Genomic DNA, 23716 nt, shown 5'->3' with positions numbered 1-23716 from the left:
GCCTCCGTGGTATTTACAGTCAGAGATGTGCAGGGAGGGTGTTCAGCAGGCAGTGTCCATTCAGCTGGGGCTGCAGCTGGGAGAGTCTCTGTGCCAGAGGGGAGCTCAGAGCTCAGAGCCAGGCTCTGCCCTGCTGGAAAAGCTCTGCAGGGGCTGTGGAGAGGCCAGGCCTGGGATGGCATCACTCCCTGCCAGGGCTGGGATGGCATCACTCCCTGCCAGGGCCACCAGCTCTGCTCTCTGCCCAGGCCTGGCAGTGTCACCTCCTGTGCCCAGCTCTGAAACGGCAGCTCAGGCCCGCTGCCAGAAGGGAATCAAATATAATAATAATAATAAAAAAAAATAATAATAATAATAATAATAAAGTCAACAGAGCCAAGTTCCACGTTCACAGGATGATGTCACAGCAGTCTGTGGCCCGGCCCCGGGGCCGTGGGGTTCAAGTCAAGGCAACAAGAGCGGGCACAGGGCTGAGTTCTGTGGGGTCACACGTGCCAGCTCGGAGAGAAGTGCCAGGAAGTGCTGCCTGCAGCTCTTTAGAGCTCTTTGAGGATGATCTGGAACTTGTTCTCTGCCTCTACCATGTCCAGCAGGAAGGCCATGTGGTTGCTGTAGTGCTGGATGATGTTGTTGTCCATGTTCACCAGGATCCTGCAGAGAAGGAGAATGGCTGGGTCAGATGCAGCACATTGAAAGCAGTTCAGCTTCCCCAGTCTGAGGGGCTCAGCCACTGTTAATGAATTAATTAAAGCCATGGCACAGGACAAGGGAAGATCCAGCACAGAACAGTCACCAGCCCTGGGAGCTCTGTCCTGGCACAGTCAGGAATTCCAGGGGCTGCTGGCACTGGGGGTCTGGCCCTGCCCAGTGCATCAGAATCCTCCTGGCTGCACCAGCCCCAGCAGCACCCCAAGCCCTGGCTCCAGCTCTGGCTCCAGCAGGTGCCCCATGGACTCTGTGGGTACCCAAAAGCTTCCCCAGCAGAGCTGCTCCCTCCATCTGTGCCTGCCCCAGAGCGGGAGCCACAGAAGTCACCTGTGCCCCTTGTGCTGAGCTCCCATCTGATTGCTGAGCCACAAACAATCCCAGGGATGCTGATCAGGAATCAGCCCTGGATTGTTCCTCCAGACCAAACCTCAGCAAGATCCAGAATTGCTCATGATTGCTCCTGAGTCACCCTGGGACCGAGCTCATGTGCTGAGCTCACCCCTGTGGCAGGGCCATGGCTGGGGCAGGCCCTGCCCTGCTGCCAGGCCAGGCAGTCCCACTGAGCTGCACTGGCTCTCACCTGATGGAGATCTGCCCCTCAAGCTGTAATTACCAGGGAAGATTGTTTAGGGTGGAGCAATAGGATAAAATTACTGAAAATTAAATCTGGGGGAGCAGGAAGCTGGGTCTGACCCTGCCACCAGCCCGAGTGCAGCTATCTCCAATCTCCCACACTTCAGGAGTAGCTGCTGGCATGGATCACATCCAGCCTTCATTAAACCAGGTGTCAAAATTATTTATTTAATCTAATTTCCAGGTGTGGCCTTTCCTTTTCATGAGATACCTCTTTGCTCCTCCTGCCTGGTTTCCCTCTCAGTCATCACCAAACACTCACCGCTTATCAGATAAGGCATGAACAAAACCAAAGCCAAAGTGAGTGAGGTGGCCTCTCCCCTGAAGCCACCAGTGCAGCTCTTTTCCTCTGGGGAGAAAATTCCCATTTCTGGGGCTAAGGGATGAGCAGCATCAGCAGCAGGTGGAAGAATTCAGAGGCTCACTATGGCCCACCCCTCACCCTGAGCCAGGGACATTCCAGCATTTTTTGGAGCAGCAAACACTGATCCCTCTCTGATAAGTTCTCCATAACCTCAGGCTTTCAGACTGAGACAAAGGATCCCCAAACAGTTCCACCTTCACCCAACTTCCTTTCCTTGGGAGACTTTACCCTCCAAACAAGTATAATACAAACAAGCATTATCCCAAATCTTTAAAGCCCAGAAAGATCTGAGTTTTATATGCTGCAAATAGCAGAGCCTGCCATGGCTCTACCTTTTATTATCTTGTTAAAATGCTCCTGGAGCCAATGGCAGGGGCTGGAGGGAACAGCTTTGGAGGCACATCAGAAAAGCAGATGAGAGATTAGCTTACCCTCTTTTGCACTTTTTGTAGACTTTGTAAATGCTTTCTTCAGGAAGCCCATATTTTTCTGAAATCTGTGAGAGAAAACAATGGCAATTTCTCATACTTGTAAAGTGAAATTCCCATGATAAAAATCAAAGATACCAGCGAGCCAGTGTTCAGCAGCAAAGGATTCCCCCTCAGTTTTACTGCAGAGAACAAAACCATGACCTGAACATTCTGCTGGGCAAGCTCAGTTTTGGTTTGGGGTGGCAGGAGTTTTGGAGGTTTTTGCCAAGCATTTTCCATGAAGGTTTTTGACTCTGTGGTGAGGGATGGGGGAAGGAGAAGATGGCAAAGAATGCTCTGTGCTGACATTTTTCAAAAGCCCTATTTTTAAAAGTTTGTAAAACCAACAGAGCTTCAAGTGCAGCCATAAAGCCACCCCAAATCTGGGAGGTTTATTGTTTGTTTCCTTCCCAGCAGTCTCCAGAGAGGGCTGGGTTATCAGAGATGCTGCTGATAACCATGACAGAAATATGTCCTTGTGCTCCTCAAACACAGCCAGGGAATTCCAGCACGAGGCCAGGGAGGGTTTCAGATCACACATGCCCAGCCTAGAGAATGGAAAAGGTGTTTGACAGTGGAAAATATGAATGTGCTGTCACAAGAGGAGACTTCCCTGAAGATCTGGATGGGGCAGGAGGTGTGATCCTCACTCTGCAGCACAACACAGCCATGCCAGGAGCTCTGGGGACAGCTCAGCTCCTGCTCCTGCTCCCACTTCCATTCCCATTCCCAAGGGAGAGCAGGCAGGGGACATGAGCAGCCCATGTCCAGCTCCCTGTTCACCAGCCCCATCCCCTTTTATCTGCAGGGGGTTGGGGACACTCCCAGGGGGTTGGGGACACTCCCAGGGGGTTGGGGACACTCACAGCTGTTCTGAGGCCCTGCAGGTCTGGGGTCTTCAACATGAGAGCATCAAACACCTCCTCGGACTCCCTGCGCACGTAGAGCAGCACTGCAGGAGAACAGGGCCTGCTCAGGGGCTCTGCCAGGCTCCCAAAGCCCTGTGGCTCAGGGCTTGGGGTCCCAGGGTTACCTCTCTGCGGATCCTCGTCCTTGCTGTGCTTTGGGGGCACCGCATCAAAGTCGTCACCGAAGGAGGCCCCGCTCCGCTTGAGGGGCAGCCTGGGCAGGGACAGACACAAACACACTCAGGAGGGCACAAACCCCTGCAGCTGCCCAGCCTCTGCCTGAACAGCCACTCACTCCCACAGCCAGCCAGCAATTAACTGTTGGTTTGTAATTACAGCAGCACAGGACAGCTCAGAGAGGGCCTGCAGAGGTTTGGGGTCACCAAACCAAAAATCCTCCTGCACCTCCTGTGGGGCACTGGAATCCCCACACAGAGGGCCCAGGCTGGGGGGGATTCTGCTTTTCAATTCTGATCCCACTTCATTCCAGATTATTCTCCAGCCTCTGGGTGTTTGAGCCCTTCAGTGCCAGTTGTGATGTTTTATTCTCCCTTTCAGACATTGTCTCCATGAGAACAGCAGGACAATCAGGGAGCAGCTCGTGTTGGAGTGACAGGGACAGAAATGCGTCCATGTTCCTGCAGCCCTGAGTCCCTGCCAGGACAAGGTTTAACTCATGTTCTGACTCTCGGGGCATCAGGGACACTCTGAGCTGAGTTATCCTGCCCTGGGGTATCCAACAGCCCTGACATTCCCAAAGGAACAGAGCAGTTGATGGATGGGAAATGCACACTGTGCATCCTCACCTGTTTGCAGAGTTGGGAACAGCAGGAGGGAGCACCTGGAATGCAAAGGAAAGAGATCTGTGAGTGTGCACAGCATCACTGTGTGCTGGACAGGCTGGGGGAGGCAACTTGGGCACACTTTACACGTGATTTCCCTCCTCCTGACCCATCAGTTTTCTCACACAATTAAACCCAAAGATCTGTTTCTTAGATTAAATGAAATTTGATGTAAAGAACTTCCCCAGATTCCCTGGTTTTGACAAACTGAGGCAGGGAATGATGAGGAGCTCTAAAGGCCACTGGATAGAGGACAGTGGGGGGATGTCCCACCCGCACAGGGACTGAGATGGTCACATTTTGCTATAATTTATTTTCTACTGCTAGTTTTGATCCCACTACAGTCCTGTGCAGGTGTGTAAAGCACAGGAACACCTGCAGAGGTTCTCCCACCCTGCACTGCTGCATGGCCAGGCCCTCAGGACTGGAGTTCAGCTCAATCCCACAGAGCTGGGCTGGGGCTGGGGCTCGGGGGGCTCAGCGCAGCCCGGAGGGGGAGCCAGGCCGGGGCACTCACCGAGCCACACCTCTGGGGGGCGGAGAAATGCACGTTGGGGATGAAGAGCACGGGCTGCGTCTCCAGGTCGCTCTCGGGCCGCAGGAAGGTGATCTCGTTCCCTCTGAAGCCAGAGAGCAAACAGCCTTTGAGACCTACAGACGGAGAGTCCAGTTCATCTCAGCCCCTCGCTCTGGAACAGGGGAGCTCCTGCCCAGGGACAGGACCTGCAGCAGCTCCAGGGCAGCCCAGAACCATCGCCAGGGGCTGGGGGTGCTCCTGAGGGGCTTTGGGAGGGGAAGGAGCCCAGCAAGGGCCTGAGGGCAGCAGGCCTGGGGACAGCCAGGTCCATGGGAGGTGACAGGCAGGGATTTCAGCAGGGAGCACACACAAACACTCACCGTTGTTGTTGGAGTCCAGGCATTTTCCTTTCCTTCTGAACTGTTTCCTTTCATCATCCCTCATTTTCCTCTCTGCTCCCTGTGGGAAGATCCAGTGAAATTTAGGACAGTGACATTTCCAACATTGATTCCATGGCCACCTCTGGGGTGTGACACATGGAGGTGAGGGCAGCCTTAACTCAGAAAAACCTCAGGGACCTTCCCCAGCCCAAGCCAAGACTCTCTGACACTCAGAAATTAGAAAAACAAAAATAAAATTTGCTTCTAAAAATGAAACACACAGGCAAGAATAGCTGTGAGAAATTTTTCCATGGGAAGATACCTGAGATTGGGGAAGAACCTCCAAGGAAACTCTCATCTCTCATCTCTTTTGATATTTAACAACTAGTCAAAAATAGAGTCAGCAATAGAGTTTATTGTGAGCACAGTCAGGGGTCTGGGCTGTTCTGGGCTCTCCCAGCCTCTCTGGTTTCACTCCTGGGGCCAGCTGTGTTTTGGGATGGAGGAAGGAGAGCTGTACCTTGTCACAGAAGATCTTGATCTGGCACACAGCCCTGTGCACCAGCTGGCTGCTGCCGCTGCCACAGTCGTAGGTGTCGATCTGCAGGTTCAGGGGCACCCCCTTCACCCCCTTCTGAGAGGAGAAGTCTGTGCTCAGGCAGTTCACCCCAATGAACACCTGCAAACAGGGACAGCCTTGGTGCTGCTGGGAACCTCCCCAAAAGGGGCCAAAGCAGCTGCTGAGGCTCCTCAGCCCTCCCAGGGCAGTTGGACTCCACCTGAGCCTCTCCCCCACAGCTATTCCAGCTCTTGAACTCAGCCTCTCCCCTCCCCAAATCCTGCCTGGGGATGTTCTTGCTGATATTTCTGATCTCTCATTTGAAAGGGACCCTCAGACAGCAAAGCCCTGCAGGAAGGGAGGAGGGCAAGGCTGCAGCCTCAGGAATTGCCCAGCAGTGCTGCCTAAATAAATATTCATCCCACACTGGGCTCTTTTATCACCAGGAGGGAGTTCACTCCAGGGGGAACTCTGGAAGAAAAGCTGAGCACAGCTCGAATCCAAATTACATCTCCAAACTGCCAATTCACTGGTGTGACCCTGGAATTCCCCCGGACCCTGGGGACAGATTTGCAGGTGGAGAAGCTCCCAGAGCTCCCCCAGCTGAGGATTTCAGCCCTGACACCCAATGTCAGCTCCAGTCAGTTCTTAGGAAAGAAAACCTCTTCACTGGGGGAAAAAGTTTAATTGGAGAGAGCAGTAACAGGTGCCATGGCCAACCCAAATACCCAAATACCTGAGCCCTCCTGTTCCAGCCCCTGACCCCTCCTGCCTCACTCCCACTCTCTGAGTCTCACCTCTCCCTGCCCCAGGCCAGTGAGTGAGCAGAGTTTCTGCTAAGAGTTAAATCCAGTTTTGCTGAGATGCCCCCAGGGCTTGCCACATACCTGACATATTTCCATTTCTGACAGCTCTGCCTTGAAGACATTTGTTAACCTCCTGGGTTGTAAAAGACCCAGGTTGCCTTTGGGCTTATTGAGATCCCAAAGCCAGGCAGGGTTTTCCCAAGCTTCAGAGACCTGGGCTATTTATGCTTTTCTTTTTTTTCCTTGGTTACTTCATCTGTTTTTCAATCCCCACTAGATACGAAGTGTTAATGAAAGGTCTGAGCAGAAGAGGCAGAGCTGCAAAGGCTTTGCTGTAATGAACTTTGCTGATTTTAAGGTGAAAAGGGATCTGTGACCTGCCTGGCTCCATCCCACAGAAGGGTGGTCAGTCTGTCTGCATCCCCCTGGGGTGGTCAGTCTGTCTGCATCCCCCTGCTGCCAAGGGGGCTCTTTGTTCCCTCAGCTGGGACTTATTCAAACAGGCTGCAGGTACATGTGAGCAGAGCCCTGAATTGCTGCAAAACCTTTTCTTCAGAGCTATCCATCAGCACTAAGAAAACATCCCTGAGCCAGGCTGGGTGTACCCAGAGTGTTTGTTAGCTCATGGCAGTGCTGGAGCACTCTGAGCACGGTGTCCTGCTGTCCTGCCAGGCAAACACTGCGGTGGCTCTGCCTCCGTCTGAGCTCTGGGCAGGGCTGGGCTCTCAGGAGGGAGCTGCAGCTTTGCTGAGGACCATTCCCAGCTCCCTGCAGGGCAGTTTGTACCTTGGCTTCCTCGTGGATGTTCCACACGAAGGACAGGGCGTTGTAGGCCAGCTCCTCGATGTTCTGCACCGTGTTGAAGTTCTCCTTGCAGTCAGCTGCAAGGAGAGGAGAGCAGTTAGCACTGGGGCTGAAACTGGTGACATCAAGGGGCCTGCCAGCCCCAAATCCTGCCCTGGCTGACTCCCAGAGCCAGGGAGGCCCTGAAGAGGAGGCAGAAGCTGCCCAGCCCCCAGGTGTGGCAGCCCCTCGTACCCACGTCGATGACTCTCTGCTTGGCCGTGGGCTGCCGGGAGTGCCAGTGCTTCCAGAACTTCAACTGCTCCGTGGGGATCTTCTCATTGTCAAACACAATCATCACCACGCTCTGCAACACAGCCAGCACAGCCAGCTCAGCACAGGGCACAGCAGTGATCAGTGCCCCCCTGACCAGCACAGCCAGCTCAGCACAGGGCACAGCAGTGATCAGTGCCCTCCTGCACGGCCCCCCCAGGCCCTTTGTGCACCCCTGAGCTCCTGTGACAGGTTCCAGCTGCCAGGGAGGCTCTGCAGGGCAGCAGAGGATTATCCTGGGGGACTGAATCCACCCCATTCACCCCTTTAAGCCAACATGAGCCACAAAGCCATTCCTGCTCACGTTCAGCTCCATTCCCAGGCCAGAGGAGCTGCTGGATGTCCCATTCCAGAGCTGTCAGCAGAGCTGTCAGTCTGTCTGTGCCTCTTACCTTCACTTTATTTGAGGACAAGTGCAAACATTTGCTGTCTCCAGCTGTCCGCAGTGTGATGGGGTAGAACTGTCCTTTGTTGAGGTAGGCCATGGGAGAGTCCCCAGATTTGATGTGAATGGCTTTGGGTGACCCCAGCGTGTATTCAAAGTCACTTGGATGGAACAAAGAGAGAAGGATGAATAAGCACACGCTGCTGTTTCACTGCAAAAGCAAAACAGAGCCCCAGGAGCCTCCACCCCACGGGTTACAGGCTCCAGTTTCTGCTCCATTCCCCACCTCACACACCCTGACACAGCACAGCACATTCTGATCCTCCCCAACACCCTGGGGAGCAGCACTGCCCCAACAGCCTCATTTTACCCCCAGCTTTGGCTTAAAAAACCCCTGGATGTGACTGCAGCCAGTGTTTGTGTGTGGATGGCAACAGAACCATTGCTCAACCAGCAGCCTGCAGAAAAACACACAAAAATGGGGACCTGGGAAGGGACTTTTACAACATCTAACTCAGGTTCCTGGCTCCAAATCCATCCCCATAACTGGAGAGCCAGGAGGACTCTCCCTTAGTGGCCCTGTAGAAGAAGGACCTGCAGGACACCAACACCTGCTTGGCTGTGCAGAGCTGGGCTCAGATCCCAGCTCACACCCTCACTGTGGTGGGCACCAACTTTAATCTGTACAGAAAAGCTTTGTGGTGGCACACAGAGAAGGTGTCACTGCTGGCAATGGAAATTGAAAGAAGAGCCTGAATTCAGCAGCTCTCAGGCCTTCACCAGCAGCTGAGCACTGAAACCATGAGGCCACAGCTGGTTTCTGCTGGGAGGGATCTGTGCAAGCCACCACCTGCACAGGAGCCTTCACTCAGACCCTTCAAGTGCCCTGTTTAGTCACCAACCCATCTTCTTCCTGCTCCACCTCCTGTGATGCCATCTCTGAAGATGGGCTTGGCAGCTCCTCTTATCTGCAGCCAGGAGAGCCAGAGGAGTTCAGTGCACAAATAAACAGTGAGCAGGAGCTTCTGCTGTCTGTGTGAACATCCCCACGTCTGACAGCTGACTCACCCAGTCAGCTGACTCAGGAGCAAATAAAAAGTGGGAGGTGAAATAATGTTACCTGCTGGGAGGTTTGATTTGGTATCTGGAGCAGCAAAGCTCAGCCTGGCAGAGGGGTGGAAAGGAGGAAGAAATCCCTCACATGTTTTAGGAATGAGAGGCAGTGGCACCCTCTAAAATCAAGGCTGACTAACAGTGCTAAGTGAGAACCCAAACCTTAGATTAGGGGAGGCTGATTATCACCCTCCTGCCCTGGCAGCCTCCTTTCCCTGTCATTTACCCCACTCCAAGTGGCCTGTGGGGACATGGTGCAGCCACCTGGTCCCTCTGTGTCACCAGGCAAGCAGGAAGGGGCTGTCACCCTGGGATGGGACAGCAGCTGGCCCTGCACTGGCCCAGTCTGGGGGCAGAGCAATCCCAGCTTTGGTCCAAAAGCTCATGGGGCAGCCCCTTGCTCCAAAAACACCAGGGAGACACAACTGTGTCTGCACAAGCACAGGATCTGTAATTTGTACTGGTCACTGCCAAGGCTGGGCTGGGGACAGGAAAGGGATGCAGTCCTTCCCCAGGAAAGAGCCAAGAGTTCCTGGAATCCCAAAGCCCTGGCCTGCTGTTACCTCTTCACTCCATCTGAGGGGTAACTCTCGGGGCAGGGTGGCTCTGGCTGGGGTTTGAGGATGTCACTGAAGAGCAATGTCTGCAGACAAGAGCAAACACAAACCAAGAGTCAAACCTCTCATGGCTTTGGGGCACCTCTCCCAGACACCACAACAGACCTCCAAAATGAACATAAACCCCCAGAAATGCCCCAGGACCAGCCCAGTGCCCCCAGACCCAGCCTGACCTCCTGGGGGTCCTCCTTGAAGGTGCTGTCGGGCTGCCAGCGCTGCTGGGCCGGGGCCATGGGCAGGCTCTCGAACAGGGAGTTCAGGGAGCTGCTGTCATACACGTCCCCAGGGGCCACCAGGAAGTTGTCTGGGGTGGGTTCCAGCTTGCTGGTGCCTGGAGGGAGCAGGGCTGCCTTGTGAGGAGCAGGGACACCCTCGAGACTCAGGCCGTTCTTCTTGGGGGGCTCGCAGAACTCCTGGCTCATGGAGACGTTCTCTGACAGCAGCTTCATGAGATGGGCTGAGCCATCGAAGGAGGGCAGCTCAGGCTCATAGTCCATCCCGTGGCAGTGCCTGCTGGAGACAGTCCTGGCTCAGGGCAGGGCAGAGAGGGCACCCCCAGCTCGCTGGCACTGCCAGCAGGGTCTGCCTGTGCTGCTGACCCTGAGTCAGTGCCTGGGAGCCCCGACAGCCCTGGGGATCTCCACCCACAGCTCTCAGGGCAGGCAGCAGAGCCAGAGGTGCTCAGCAGATCAGGGACGAGCACAGGGAGTCAGGGAATCTGGTCTGGATGTGGTTTGGGGCTGCACATCCACTGCTCCTTCATTTCAGAGCAGCAGGGGTGATAACAAAGGTGACGCTGTGTGGGCTGTCCATCACAAGTCTTTTTATGGCTCATCAATGCTCAAAGCTGATTTTTTTTATGTCCTTTTTTAAGGAAAAACAATTACTGTACAAATTCACAAACTCCAGCAACTTAGGAAGCAAAAACTAAAAGCAGCTCAGTTTACTTCTGAAGGGGTGAAGTATCACTGGAGGTTTATTCTGTCAAGTGGTTCAAAGCTGAGAGTGCCAAAGTACAGCACCCAGGGAGGGGAACTGAACTCACAGTGGCAAATGAGGCATTAATTTAATAGTCAATTATCTGAAAACCTCAAAGGACAAATGGGAGTCACTGGAGGAGAATCCTGGGAGAGTGGAACAGAAACTCTCAGGGAATGAACCAGGATTTGGCCATTCAGTGCTCAATCCTTGTGCCCTTTGCAATTGTCACAAAATAGCAACTAAAGGCAATTTCTGCTGCTGCAAATCAGCAGAACCCCTTTGAGCACAGCCAGACAGATGCTCAGCTGTGTAAATGGGTGTAGCTCCATTTATCCCTGCTTGGGACCTGGCCTAAAGAATTTTAATGTGTGTCTCAGGGTTAATGAGCTGCACTGTTGCTGGTAATAACACCGTGCTTTGATGTCTATTTTCTGCAAGCTCAGAGCCCATCCTGCACTTCAGCAGCTGCAGCAGAGTGAGGCAGCCACAGAGAGCAGGAACTGAAGCCAACCTCTTGGCCAGGTCATTGCGTGCCACCATCCCAGCTGGCAGGATCCTCTTCTCCTTGGGCACCTGGGACAGGGCAGAGCAGAGTTTGGTTAGGGCAGGATTTTGGTAAAGGGAAACAGAGCAGAGTTAGCCCTGGCTAAGAAAACCCCACGAGAAGAACAAACAGCAGAGCTGGGCTCTGCCCTGGGCTCCCAAATAACCCTGGACAACCACAGCAACTTCTCTGGGCAGGACCTTCAAAGCCCCCAAGTGAGTGGGGACACCATTGCTATTGCTTCCAATCAGAGCCCATTTCTCAAAGCTCCTTCCTCCAGCAGCACTGGGAGAACAGAACTGGTGGGGTCTGCAAGGCTGCTCCAGCCCAACAGCCCTCAAAGCCCTCATGGATAAAAATCCAGACTCAAGGCACTGGGTTCAGCTTTTCCACATGCTCTGGATTCCCTCCAAGTGCTGGGTTGTGCCTCAGTTTACCTTTGGGGATACCGGTGTGGTGTTGGATAAACAACTGGGGGAGCTCAGGGGATGGGGGGGCTCAGTAGAGGGGTCCCCTGCTAAGGTGGTACATGTTTTACACATATTCTGCACCTCTTTTACCCCAGTTTTACCCCGGTTTTGCCCCAGTTTTACCCCGGTTTTGCCCCAGTTCTACCCCAGTTCTGCCAGCCCAGGGCACCCACCATGTAGTAGTCGTAGAGCAGGCTGAGGGCGGCCACGCTGTCATCGTCCCCGTTCACCCTCATCATGGCCTTGGTGGCTGCAGTCAGGGGGTTCTCCAGGTAGGTTTTCCAGGCCTCATCCTCGCTGGTGTAGGGGAATTTCTGGAAGCTCATGGTGTCATTCTTCATCAGGCGCACGGATCTGAAACTGGGGGGAGCGGGAATGAGGAAGGAGCTTTTCCCACAGAGCTTTCCATGGACACAGGAAGGGCTTCCCAAGGGCTCTGTGGGATCAGGAGGGATCTTCTCCTGGTGCTGAACTCCCTTTGGGAGCCTTTGGGGTCAGCTCCTCTGCTGCTGCAGCTGGGCACAAATCCAGGCCAGAGCTCCCCTGGCAGCTGCTCCCTGTCCTGCCCAGGGAGGCCAAACCCCCTCAGCTGCTCCTTCCCCCAGCCCCACTGCCCTGTCCCAGGTGCTGGGCACTAACAGGGAGCAGGGAACAATTTTCCCTTGGATGTGGAGCTCCAGGCCAGCACAGCCCCAGTCAGACACAGGCACTCAGTGCCGGATGAAACCAAACCTCATTGTTTCCCTTTGCTGCAGTCCATGGTTTGAAATTATTTTTTCCCAGTTATTTGTAGGTGATTTTACTCAGAGGGAAGCAGACAGGCAGATCACAACCCCCTCCCTTCCACTAAAGAATTCCTGACTGAGGTGAGGCTCGTGGGACTACGTGAGAAGCAACACACCAAAATAAGGCCCTGCCTGTCCTCACTTCTGGCACTTTCTCCAGGTCTCTCCATCTTATGTTAATAAACTGTCAGACACTGAATTGCCCAAACATCAGTCATCTTTCCCTTTCCTCCAGCAAGCCCTGCCAGCAGTGCCTCTGTGCATTCCCTGGGAGGTTGGAATCATGGAATCCTGGAATTGTTTGGGTTGGAAAAGCCCCCAAAAATCATTGAGTCCAACCTTTGAGGGAATCCCAGCACATCCACAGAGGCTGAGCCTGCTCAGCCCTGCTCCTGTCACACCTTCCTGTGACAGTGACCTTCCTGTCACCACCACTGCCCACACCATTCACCATCAAATAACACCTCCATGGACAGAAATTCCCTTTTCCTCAAAGTCCAGGAAGAGCAAGACTGGGTTTTATTAGAAGAAAGGTTTTAAAAACCTCTTTAAATCTCCAAATTTGTCAGGAGCTGACTGGAATTGAACCAGGACATCACCTGATGTTTGTTCATGGAAAGGCAAAGGAAACTTCAGGAGTTACAGCAATGAATGCTGCAGTTTAATGGCATTTCTATAAGGAATATGTTGTTTCATTAAGCCATTCCATGTGTTTATAATAAGTCCTGGTGGAGATTTTTAAGTGAATCATTCAGAGAACAATCATTCCTCCTGGGAGGAACCTGGCATCCCTGAAGCTCCCATGGCTGCTCTGTCACCTGCACAGATTCACCTTAAACCGTGCAGGGACAGCTTGGGGTGCTCCAGGCTCAGCCTCCCGAGCTCTGCTTGGCTCAGGCTCCTGCTCTGGTGCCTCCCCTGCCTAACAAACAAATGTCAGCACGGAATCACTCTGCAGGTCAGGAGTTACCGCTGATTGTTTCCATGAGGCCACCGGGGGCTGTTCCTGCTGTCCCTGAGCCTTCCCCTCAGCAATCCTCTGCTCTCCCCGCACCCCGAGCTCGGGAGGCTCCCGGGGCTCCGTGCCCGGCGGGGCAGGGCTGGGCAGGGCTGGCACCGCTCCCGGGCATAGCGGGCCCGCTCTCAGCCCCGCAGTGCCGGGGCAGTTTCGTTGTCTTAGCGCTTCTCACGCAGCCTTTCTCCATCCTCCTCCTCCTCCTGCTCCCGCTGCCTCCCAGGGGCCCGGCAGTGACTCAGGCTCGGCTCTCCTGCCCGGGCAGGACCCGCAGCTCCCCGATCCTCCCCAGGGACAGCGGCACAGCTCGGCTCCGACCTGGGAACCGGCAGGGATCAACACACGGGGCAGGATGGGGCAACAAAGCACTCGGGAGCTTAAAAACACCGATATATTACCTGGGAGATTCATCCTCCCTCAGCTAAAGCATTCCTTGTGTGAGTATTCCCTTCTGCCCCTCACCTCTGCTGGGAGAAACCTGGAAAAGGCACCCAGGGACACCCAGGGACACCTGCACTGCCACAGCCTGGAGAGAGCAAAGGAAAAGGGCCCTGAGCTGGAGAGAGCCCAGCGTGGGCACGCAGAGCCCCTGGTGCTCCTGGCAGCAGTGGGACAGCAGAGCTCAGGACAGCAGGACAGCAGGACACACAGCTGGGAGGTGCTCAGAACCCACAGGGGCCTGGAGAGGCACAGCAGCTGCTCCGTGCACTGGGAACTGCCCTGGGTGACAGCAATTGCACCTTGATCCCACCTTGTTCCCATTCCAGAGTCCCTGGGATCCCTGTGAGTGGAGCCCCTCAGAACCCCCCCTGCAGGAACTGAGGGAGCACCCACCCATCCACCCATCCTGGGATCAGCCCTGCTCTGACCCTGCTCCCAAAGGCCACCACAGCTCCCCAGTGCCTGAGGTGATCTGAGATAAGCAGGTGTGTGACAAATCCAAGGCACCTTCCTGACATCAGGACCTACAGGACACACAGATCCCATCGGCAGCCTCTGTGAGGCACAGCTGCAGGGAGAGACTCAAATCCAGATCCAAACACAGCAGCAAAGTCACCCAAATCCAGAACCAAACACAGCTGAACTTTACTTTGCTCCTGCCTGTGATGCCCCTGCACGTGGCCAGGCCCTGTTTGCCCGTTCCAAGCTCCCTGGTGTGTTTGGCAAGGCCAGAGCTCCTCTCCAGGCCCGGGAAACACAACCCTGGGAGCAGCAGCACCTCCCTGCCCTGGGCGCACTGGAGCTGGGGCCATGTGCACGGCAGGCTTTGGGGCAGGGAGCATTTGTTTGTTTCCAAACACTTGGGATGTGACACAAGGTGATCCCAGCCCCTCTCCTGCTCCAGCCCAGCCCATCTCTGTTTCCCCAATTTCTCCTGGTGATGGATAAACACTCAGGGCAGGAAAGAGCCCTTGAACTCCTCCTGCCTCTGTGGTGGCTCTGGGAGCTTTGGTGCCTTTGAGCTCGGTGCTGCTGCCTTTGTTCTCTCCTCTGCACCTGACTGAGCCCAGCCTGGCCCTGGCCCTGCAGAGCAGATCCCACTGAGCCCCTGGAGAGCAGCAAACACGGGCACAGCACAGAGCCCCAGCCCTGCGGAGCTCAGGGGTGCCCAGGCAGCTCCTGTGGGGGCTCCACCAGCTCTGGGCTTGGGCAGTGCCCTCTCCTCCCTCCTGGAACGACCCTGGAGCTGCCCAAGTCAGGAGTTCGGGGCAGGATCAGCAGTGCCCTGCACAGGGCAGGGACTGTGGCCTGCAAAGCCCTGTCAGGGGGGACAGAATCCCACCAAGACCCTCAGTGCTGAGGCCAAAGCTCTCAGCTGAGCTGGCATTTTGGAATTCCTGTGCAGGTTTAATAAACAAGCACACCTGAACACAAAGTGACAGCACAGGCTGCAGTGAGGGCATTGTCACCAGCCCACTCACACAGCCAGGCAAAAATCCAAACAGAGACAGAACCAGGAAAAAAAACAACACAGAAAGAAACACAACAAACAGACTAAGGATGGAAAACACGGCTGGGGTGCCAAGCACAACACAGTGTCACCCACAGCCCAGCAGACCAGGCTCTGTCCCCTGGCCCTGACCTGCTCTGCGCACGGGACATTTCCTGGGATATTTTCTCTGGCAGCTGGAGAACAATGTGGGCTCTGTCCCCGGCTTTGTGCAGGGGCATTTCAGCAGCCCCAGCCCAGGGCTAGCTCAGCTCAGGCACCTGAGCATTCCCAGCAGGTTCCGTTTTGGGGTGTCCTGAGTTTCAGGGGTATCTGGCCCCAAAGGGAGACACAAAACCAGGCCCTGAGCATCTGCTCCCACTTCTGGAATATTGCTGAAAACTCCACTCTCATTCCTGTTCTCATTGTGGACAGACACAGACAATTTATGTACAGTTATTCCTGGACACAAACCCCACTGAGGCTCTCAGTGCCTCATCCACCAAAAGGAACACATCACAGGTAATTCTTCTATATTCTCCAACTCCAACAGCCATGACTTTTAAATAAAATGAAATTTTAAAACATCATGTTTTTACAAGATGTGGATTTAAAACCCCCCAGTGGCAGCCATAATACACAAACTTCTGCACTATAATTTGTTTCTTTTTTACTGCTTTTCAGATAATGTGGATTTTTAAGCCAGCAATCAGCTATTATGGGTTGTCTGTGCTGAGAACAAAGCCCAGCTTTACTCAGGGGTCTCTGCTTCCCTCAGCACATCCTGCCAGAGGCTGCAGCAGGGTCACCCTGGGGATGTCACAGCTTTCCAAGGAAGAGAGATTGGGGGTTTCAGCCTCTCAGCTCTGTGCTCAGTCCCAGCACAGGGGTCCCCCCAGCCAGGGCTGTGCTGATCCCTCCCCTGCCTGGCTGCACGCCTGGCACGGGGCTGGTGCCCTGCTCACGGTGCCAGAGGTGGATCCTGTTGCCCAAGAGGCTCCAGGAAGCTGTGCCAGGGCAGGACACTTGACAGGAGCCTCACATGGAGCTGCCTGCCCTGCCCAGCAGCTCCAGGGCCCTGCAGGGGCACAGCCAGGCTGGGCTCCCCCTGTCCCTCCCCGTCCTTGGGGATTTTCGCCTGAGCAGTCCCAGCTCCGAGGTGCAGCGTGTCCCTGCTCTGGCTCAGTGTCCTGGGAGCACAGGAGCTGCAGCTTCTCCTTGGCTGCTCCACACGAAATCCACCCCCAGCACAAGGAGCTTCACACAAGGGCTCTGCCAAAGAAACCTGATCCAGGTTCTGCCAAACAAATCTGATTGACCCCATAACATCAGACATTTCTGCAGAGCTCAGGGTGCCCAGGCAGGGCATGGCAGGAACAGGAGGGGGCAGAGCAGGGGTTCAGGGGCAGTGCCAGCCCTGGGGCTCTCAGCACTCGAGTGTGATCAGGCTGGGACGGGGATGGGGCTGGATCAGCCTCCCCCCACAGCCAGAACAGCACTGACACCTAAAGGGACAAGAAATGAACCCTCAGAACCTGCAGTGGTTTGGGTTGGAAGGGACCACCCAGGCCATGGCAGGGACACCTCGCACTGTCCCTGCCCAGCCTGGCCTTGGGCACTGCCAGGGATGCAGGGGCAGCCCCAGCTGTTCTGGGCACCTGTGCCAGGGAGGAATTTCCTCCCCATATCCCATCTAACCCCAATCTCTTCCCTATTTCTGACCCTCCAAGCCCTGGGAACCTGGCTGTGAGCAATGGCATACAATCATATGTTCAATAATGAGTTCCACTCATTTTTTATCATTTTTATCATTACCATTTTTCAGCTGTTGCTTTTTTCCTCCTCACACAACTCCAGGATTCCTGTCCCTGCCAATCAGCTGATCCCAAGGGCTGGCAGGTGCAATCCAGGTACAAGTGCATTTTTGGATGTTACTTTGGATCAACAGTTCAAACCCCAGCCAGAGCAGATCCTCCTCCAGGAACTCTTTATTCTCCAAATTTCCCTGGAACCATTCCCATGGACCAATCAGCCCCAAATGTGACCCAAAGCATCAAAGCAGAGATACTGAGCAAATGTTGATTCACTCCTGCTTTGAGTCTGGAGTTTATTCAGAGGGCTTTTACTCCTTTGTTGGGAATTGCATAGCAGTTATTTGATTGTTGTTTCTTTAATTTACAAATCTCTTTTTCTCTTTACATAACTTAAAAAAAAAAAAAAGAATCCGAGCCAGCCTCCCTTGCTCCGGCACGGTTATCCCTTGTGTGCTTTCCTGCCAGGATTTTATAAAAGGGCTTTAACTTTTCATTCACCAGGAGCATAACTCAAGTTTTAATAACACACCTTATGCATGACAAAAATTTGCTTCTGGCGATCATGGTTTCGACCACAAAACCACAACTGGGAGTAACTCCTGGTTAACTCCTTCCAGCCCACGCAGGCAGAGTTAGACACAGGTTCCGTTTAGAAGACTATGGAAATCAGCAGTTAGAATATTTTAGAATAGGCAAAACATCTCTCCCTCCCATGCCCCGCTGCTCCCTTCCAGTCCTCTCTGGGAATTTTAAATCCCAAAAGGGGAGGTGGGAAGGGACCATGCGGGCCGTGGCATTTTGAGCGTGGGAATGGAGATATCAGAGCTCCTGCACATCTGGGCAGCTGTGCCCGGCTCGCTCCGGGGCTGCTCCCTGGCCATTACCCCAAATTCGCAGCTCCTCGGAGCCCCTTGGCTCCCGCAGGGGCTTTGGCAGCCTCTTCTCAGCTCCTGCCCCGCTGACACCTCCTGCCCTGGCAGCAAACGGGGCTGAGCCTTTCCCTGCTCCTCTGGCGCTGCGGAACTCCCATTGCCTGGAATTCCCATTGCCAGGAATTCCCACTGCCAGGAATTCCCATTGCCTGGAACTCCCATTGCCAGAAATTCCCATTGCCAGAAATTCCCATTGCCTGGAATTCCCACTGCCAGGAATTCCCGCTGCCAGGAATTCCCGCTGCCAGGAATTCCCATTGCCGAGAATTCCCATTGCCAGGAATTCCCATTGCCGAGAATTCCCATTGCCTGGAATTCCCATTGCCGAGAATTCCCACTGCCAGGAATTCCCATTGCCGAGAATTCCCATTGCCTGGAATTCCCATTGCCTGGAATTCCCACTGCCAGGAATTCCCATTCCCAAAGAATTCCCACTGCCAGGAATTCCCATTCCCTGGAATTCCCACTGCCAAGGAATTCCCATTGCCTGGAATTCCCACTCCCAAGGAATTCCCACTGCCACGAAATTCCCATTCCCTGGAATTCCCACTGCCAAGAATTCCCATTGCCTGGAATTCCCACTGCCACGGAATTCCCATTCCCTGGAACTCTCACTGCCATGAATTCCCACTTCCAATGAATCCCCTTTCCCAATAAATTCTCACTGCCATGAATTCCCTTTCCCAAGGAATTCTCACTGCCATGAATTCCCTTTCCCAAGGAATTCCCATTCCCAAGGAATCCCCTGCAGAGCTTTGGGCGAGCATCTCCGGCCCGAAATGTCCCCCGGCCTCTGTTGGGGGCTGCCGCCGCTCCAGCCCCGCTGAAATAAAGCGGAATTTCCCGAGATGCCGGATCCTCGCCAAGGATGGTTTGTGGCAAGGGCTCTCTCCCCCGGCCCGCAGGCTCAGGGTTAACAGCGCTGGGAGGGCAGAGGCAGCAGCCGTGTAATTCCGGCCCTAATTAGCGATAAATCCATCAATCGCACGCTCCGCGCCTCCCCGCTGCCAAACACGGCCTCAAACATAAAAAGCACCGGTTCTGAATGACCCAAAAACTTCCGAAAGCGAAAATTGCAGTGACAGATCCTCGATCGATCCGAGCAGATCGATCCCACGATTTACATAAAATAATAATTACTGCCGTGCCTTTGCAGGGTTCTTAATTAGGAGGAGATGGGCTGACACAGCAGCTCTGGTGAACACACTCGGGCGTGCGGCTTTCTCCAAAAAAACACCTTCAGAGCACCAGATCCTTACACAGACAGATGTAATTTCTATTTCTCGATAAATATTTTACAGACAAATCCTTCACGCAGGGTTCTGGACTGGGCTGGCGTTCAGCAGCATTCTGCCAACCTGACACTTGTTCGCCTTTATTTATTTCAGAGGTGCGAGGCACGAGGTGCTGGGCTCATACCATCAGCATCCAGAACTCCAAAATATATCAGAGGTGCCAAAATTAGAAACCAGGGTTATACAGGATCGATAGGCGTTAAAAGCTTTTTCTTATTTAAAAGAATAAATTATTTTATAGGGTCATCGTGTGAATAAATTTACTTAACAAGAAAACCAAAACCAACAACAAAAAACACCTAAAAACCAAACCCCAAAACAAACAAAAAACCTAAAGAAAGAAAAAAACCCCGTGCACCCAAACAAACAAAAAAAATCATAAAGCCCTCAACAAAAACAACAAAAAAAAGACACACAACAATCCCCACCCCTAGAAACTAGAGACTGGTAAATACTTTGGAAAGTATTTTCTCAAATATATAAAGTTAAACCAGATTCCTGCAGCTGCTGTTAGATTTTGTTGGACAGAGGCAGAGCAGATTCCCTTTAGACATAAACCCCATGTGTCAATTTTAGCCGGAGATAAAAAACCCACCAGGATCGTGGTTTTTAACAAGTCCCAAGTGAAAAGGAGTGATTGATTCTGAGGAGTGATTCCTCCCCAGAGCAGCACCAGCGACAGAAAATCAGGAAAATGCTCCCATCCCGTTCTTTCCTGCTTTACCAACAGAGGAGCAGCCCAGGAATCCCCTCCAGCCCCGGCGGCGAGAAAAGGGGAGAAGGGAAAAAGCTGCACTCGCTGCACTCATTGGGCACTGAGGCAGAGGGGAGAAGGAACTGCAGCTCATGGGGCATTTCCCCGAAGCAGAGAAGGGAAAAGGGCTCACACTTATCCAGCTCATTGGGCATTGAGGCAGGGGAGAGGGGAAAAAGGCTCCACATACTGCAGCTCATTGAGAATTTCCCCAAAGCAGAAAGGCTCACACTTATCCAGCTCACTGGGCATTGAGGCAGAGGAGAGGGGATAAAGGCTCACACTTCAGCTCCTTAGGAATTTCCCCCAAATCAGGAGAAGGGATAAAGGCTCGCACTTCAGCTCCTTAGGAATTTCCCCCAAATCAGGAGAAGGGATAAAGGCTCGCACTTCAGCTCCTTAGGAATTTCCCCCAAATCAGGAGAGGGGATAAAGGCTCGCACTTCAGCTCCTTAGGAATTTCCCCCAAATCGGGAGAAGGGATAAAGGCTCGCACTTCAGCCCATTAGGAATTTCCCCAAACAGGAGAAGGGATAAAGGCTTCACTTACTCCAGCTCATTGGACATCGCCGCGGTGAGTCTCAGCAGCGCTGCTCGGTGCTGCTCACAGACATTCCCTGCCAGGTGTTTGATTTATGGCAGCGCTCGCACAGGTGGGGCGGCCGTGCCGGGATTGGCTGCCGGGACAGGTGCCCTGGGACAGGTACACCCAGACAGGTGCAGTGTAACCCTGTCCCTGCCGGCCGCCGGGGAAAAGCCCCCGGGGAGAGCAGAAAGGGGCGGGATCGGGGATTCATCTCGGGGATAATCATGAGTTTCAGGTCGGTGCATGGGTTCCATGCCTGCCGTGCCAAGGAGCTGTCATTTCTACGGAGCTGGGGGCTGGTTCGTCCTTTGCTGTTTCTTTATATATAAATACACTCAAAATACATGTGTTTGTAAAGGAATGAATTAGGGAAGGAGAAAGTTTCCTCTCATCCCTCCGTGGTAGTTGTACTGACAGGAAAACCCTTTCCTGCCTCTCCTCACCTTCTCTCAGCCGCTCACTCCAGAACCACGAGGAGATTTTTTTCCTCCCTCTTAAAAAAATGAACCTTAACCCCCCTAACTTTAGGTACCAAGTCATTCCCTAAATCTCCTGGCTCAGGGAGCCCTTGCAGTGCACGGGGTCTGTCAGGAGCAGGGCTGAGCTGTGGGATAACCATTCTCTGTTTGGGGGCTTTGGGAAGGGGCTGCAGGAATCCCACCCAGGCAACACCTCTGCAGCAACTCCCCTGCACCCGGGGAAAAGGTTTGTGCAATAGAACAAAACTCATCAGGGATTCAAGCCCTCTTGCGGGATGGTTTCTGTCATCCGTGTTGCAATGAGGAGCAGAGGATGGGCTCAGCCGTGACTCACGGTGACTGGATTTGGAAGGCAGCAGAGGATTTTGCCAGGCAAGTTGACACAAGCCTTAAAACAAAGGGAAAAAGAAAAGCTTCCACCCCTCGTTCTCACCCCCCCATCGTGTCTCACTCCTGCCTGCCCCGCTCAGCTCAGCCCAGCACGGCTCTGGGGGTGTCACAGGTTTGAGATGTCACAGCTCTGAGTGTGGCTCTCCCTGGGGACACAGGGCAGGCAGGAGTCGTGTCCACACAGGCTCTGTGAGCACAGAGCTCTTTCCTTTGGGTACCACGGCCTCCAACACCTCCCTGGTGCTGGCTCAGGATGAGCAGTGACCGTGGGGCTCCTACTGACAAACCCAGGACGTGCCAGGATCCAGGGGCTGGGCAAAGGCTGCTCTGGGAATGAAAGCCAAGGGGCTGGAGCAGTGCAGAGCCACTGGGGATTGCTGGAGAGCACCAGGAGCAGGGGACAGCAACAGCCCAAAGCTGAAAGAACCTGTGGAGAATCCTGGAGTGGGTTGGGTTGAAGGGACCTCAAGGATCATCCAGTCCCAACCCCTGCCACGGGCAGGGCTGTGTCCTGTCAGGCCAAGGGCAGCACTCATCTGTGCAGTTGTGGCTGCAGCTGATCAATACTCTGATTTTATCTCCAATTAATGAAGCCCTGCCGAGTTCATGGTGCCCACAGTGGCAGCTCTGAGTCCGTGTCCTTTACCCCATCCAGGCAGAGAGGATTTCACTGGCTCTGGTTATTGCAGAGCTGCAACATCCCCCCGGGGCATTTCCGAGTTTCTTCCAACCCTCACAGACTCCAGCAACAAAAGTGAAGGAGGAGAAAACACTGCCAGAGCCAGAGCAGGCAGGGGAAGGACAGGGCTCTGACCTCTGAGGGGAAAGCCCTGAGAAAGAAAAGAGAGACAGAAATGTGTCTGGCAGAGCTGAGCAGGGCCAGCTCTGTCTCAGTGGAGGTGACCTGTGCCACCTGGATTTGGCTCAGCCTGCCAGGCTCAGGGCAGCAGGGATGGCGCTGTGCCCCCCCAGCACAGGGCACAGGAGAAGAACAAACCCCCAGACCCTGCTCCTGTGCTGGCAAAACCCCAGTGCCAGCCCTGCATGGCTGGGATGTGTCACTGGGCACTGCCCCTGCCAGACAGGACCACCCCTGTCCTGCCCCCTCCATCCTTTGGGCACCTTTTGTGCCTTTTTTGTGATAATGGAGTTTTGTGGCGCCTCGGAGGCCTCCAGGCCTGGACGCCCAGACAATCCCTTTGACTGTGATTTCAGGATTTCTAATTATTATTTTCTTTCCTTTTCTTTTTTTTTTTTTTTTTTTTTATTTATACTCCACCCTCCAAGAGTATCTGGTGAGGGGGTGGGATAGAAGAAAGAGACCAAGAGATACATTCTCTGTGAACAAAACCCTCCCACTTCCCCTCCACTCCCCTGTTAAATATACTCTGGAACAAAAGCCTTTTATGATGCTCTAAAAATAAAGCATGCAGCAGTCAAGACAAACTGCAGAGTCTAAAAGAGAGGGCCAAATTTTGCTCACAGCTACACCCTCTCTAAGGCAACAAGGCTGCTCTTGTGTTTGGCTTGTTAAACCCTCTTCAAACACACAGGGGCAGCCTGGGATGAGCTGTGTTTGTGAGGGACACAGGATGGATTCAGCATCACCAGAGGGTCCCCACCCTGCAGGGCCAGCCCTGGGTGTTTAACCCATGCCAGGAGAGCCCTGTGCCCCTGACACCCCAATGCTCCTGTTCCTGCTTCCCACTTGTGGTGTGACCTCACCTGAGCTGCTCCACACTCCCTGCTCCCAGTCTGGCTTCTCTGCTGTGTAACTTGTGAGGAACTTCAAAGCAAGGACTCTAATCCCTTTAGGATACACAGCTTTTCCCACTGACAGCTGTCAAACATCCTTCCCAGCTGTCCTGTGATGTGCCAGGAATTGCAGTTGTCTTTGACCAAGGGTTATTAAAACACTTCAGCAATTAATACACAACAAGAGGAAGCAGCCTGGAGCAGGTTAAAGTGAGATGGGGCTGCTTCAGGTGCTTTTCCAGCAAAAAACACACCTTGTGCCATTCACTCATTTGATATCCAAACCAGATCATCCCTCCCTGTGTCTCGCAGAGCCTTTTCCCAGAGAAGGAAGAACAAAAAGAGGAACAGAAACTTCCTTGGGCTGCAAGGCTCAGTCTGGCAGTGCTGCCCTCCCTCTGTTTGCACAGCACAGGCACAGCAGAGGAATAATGAGGGAAAGCAAAAGGAAGATTTCTGGAGAAATCAAGAGGGATGAACCCCTCACTGGCCCTTTCCCAGCAGTTTTCCAGCCCCTATCTGCAGGATTCCTGGGAATCCAGCTGGCTTTGCTGCATCCCAGTATCAC

At 53.7% G+C, this 23716-nt stretch overlaps 1 protein-coding gene across 2 annotated transcripts; it reads right to left on the bottom strand.

Moving 5' to 3' along the window:
* On the bottom strand, window positions 1-20551 carry GRHL3 (grainyhead like transcription factor 3). Of its 2 annotated transcripts, none has more exons than XM_058819778.1 (16): window positions 20489-20551; window positions 11587-11773; window positions 10911-10972; window positions 9592-9931; window positions 9365-9444; window positions 7696-7849; window positions 7226-7337; window positions 6974-7068; window positions 5343-5501; window positions 4823-4901; window positions 4443-4576; window positions 3890-3924; window positions 3209-3297; window positions 3042-3127; window positions 2137-2201; window positions 1-651 (listed from the first exon to the last, which is right to left on the bottom strand). In XM_058819778.1, exons 1-16 carry the CDS (start codon window positions 20503-20505, stop codon window positions 537-539), a joined length of 1809 nt encoding a protein of 602 aa, XP_058675761.1. In that variant the 5' UTR covers window positions 20506-20551; the 3' UTR covers window positions 1-536. The 2 variants fall into 2 exon arrangements, with proteins under 2 accessions (XP_058675761.1, XP_058675762.1); XM_058819779.1 differs by having other exon boundaries at window positions 9592-9928.
* Between the last annotated feature and the right edge of the window lie 3165 nt (window positions 20552-23716).

The sequence above is a fragment of the Ammospiza caudacuta genome, chromosome 25, assembly GCF_027887145.1.
Source record: "Ammospiza caudacuta isolate bAmmCau1 chromosome 25, bAmmCau1.pri, whole genome shotgun sequence".
Taxonomy (NCBI): Eukaryota; Metazoa; Chordata; class Aves; order Passeriformes; family Passerellidae; genus Ammospiza; species Ammospiza caudacuta.
This window is presented reverse-complemented; position numbering and strand designations above follow the sequence as displayed.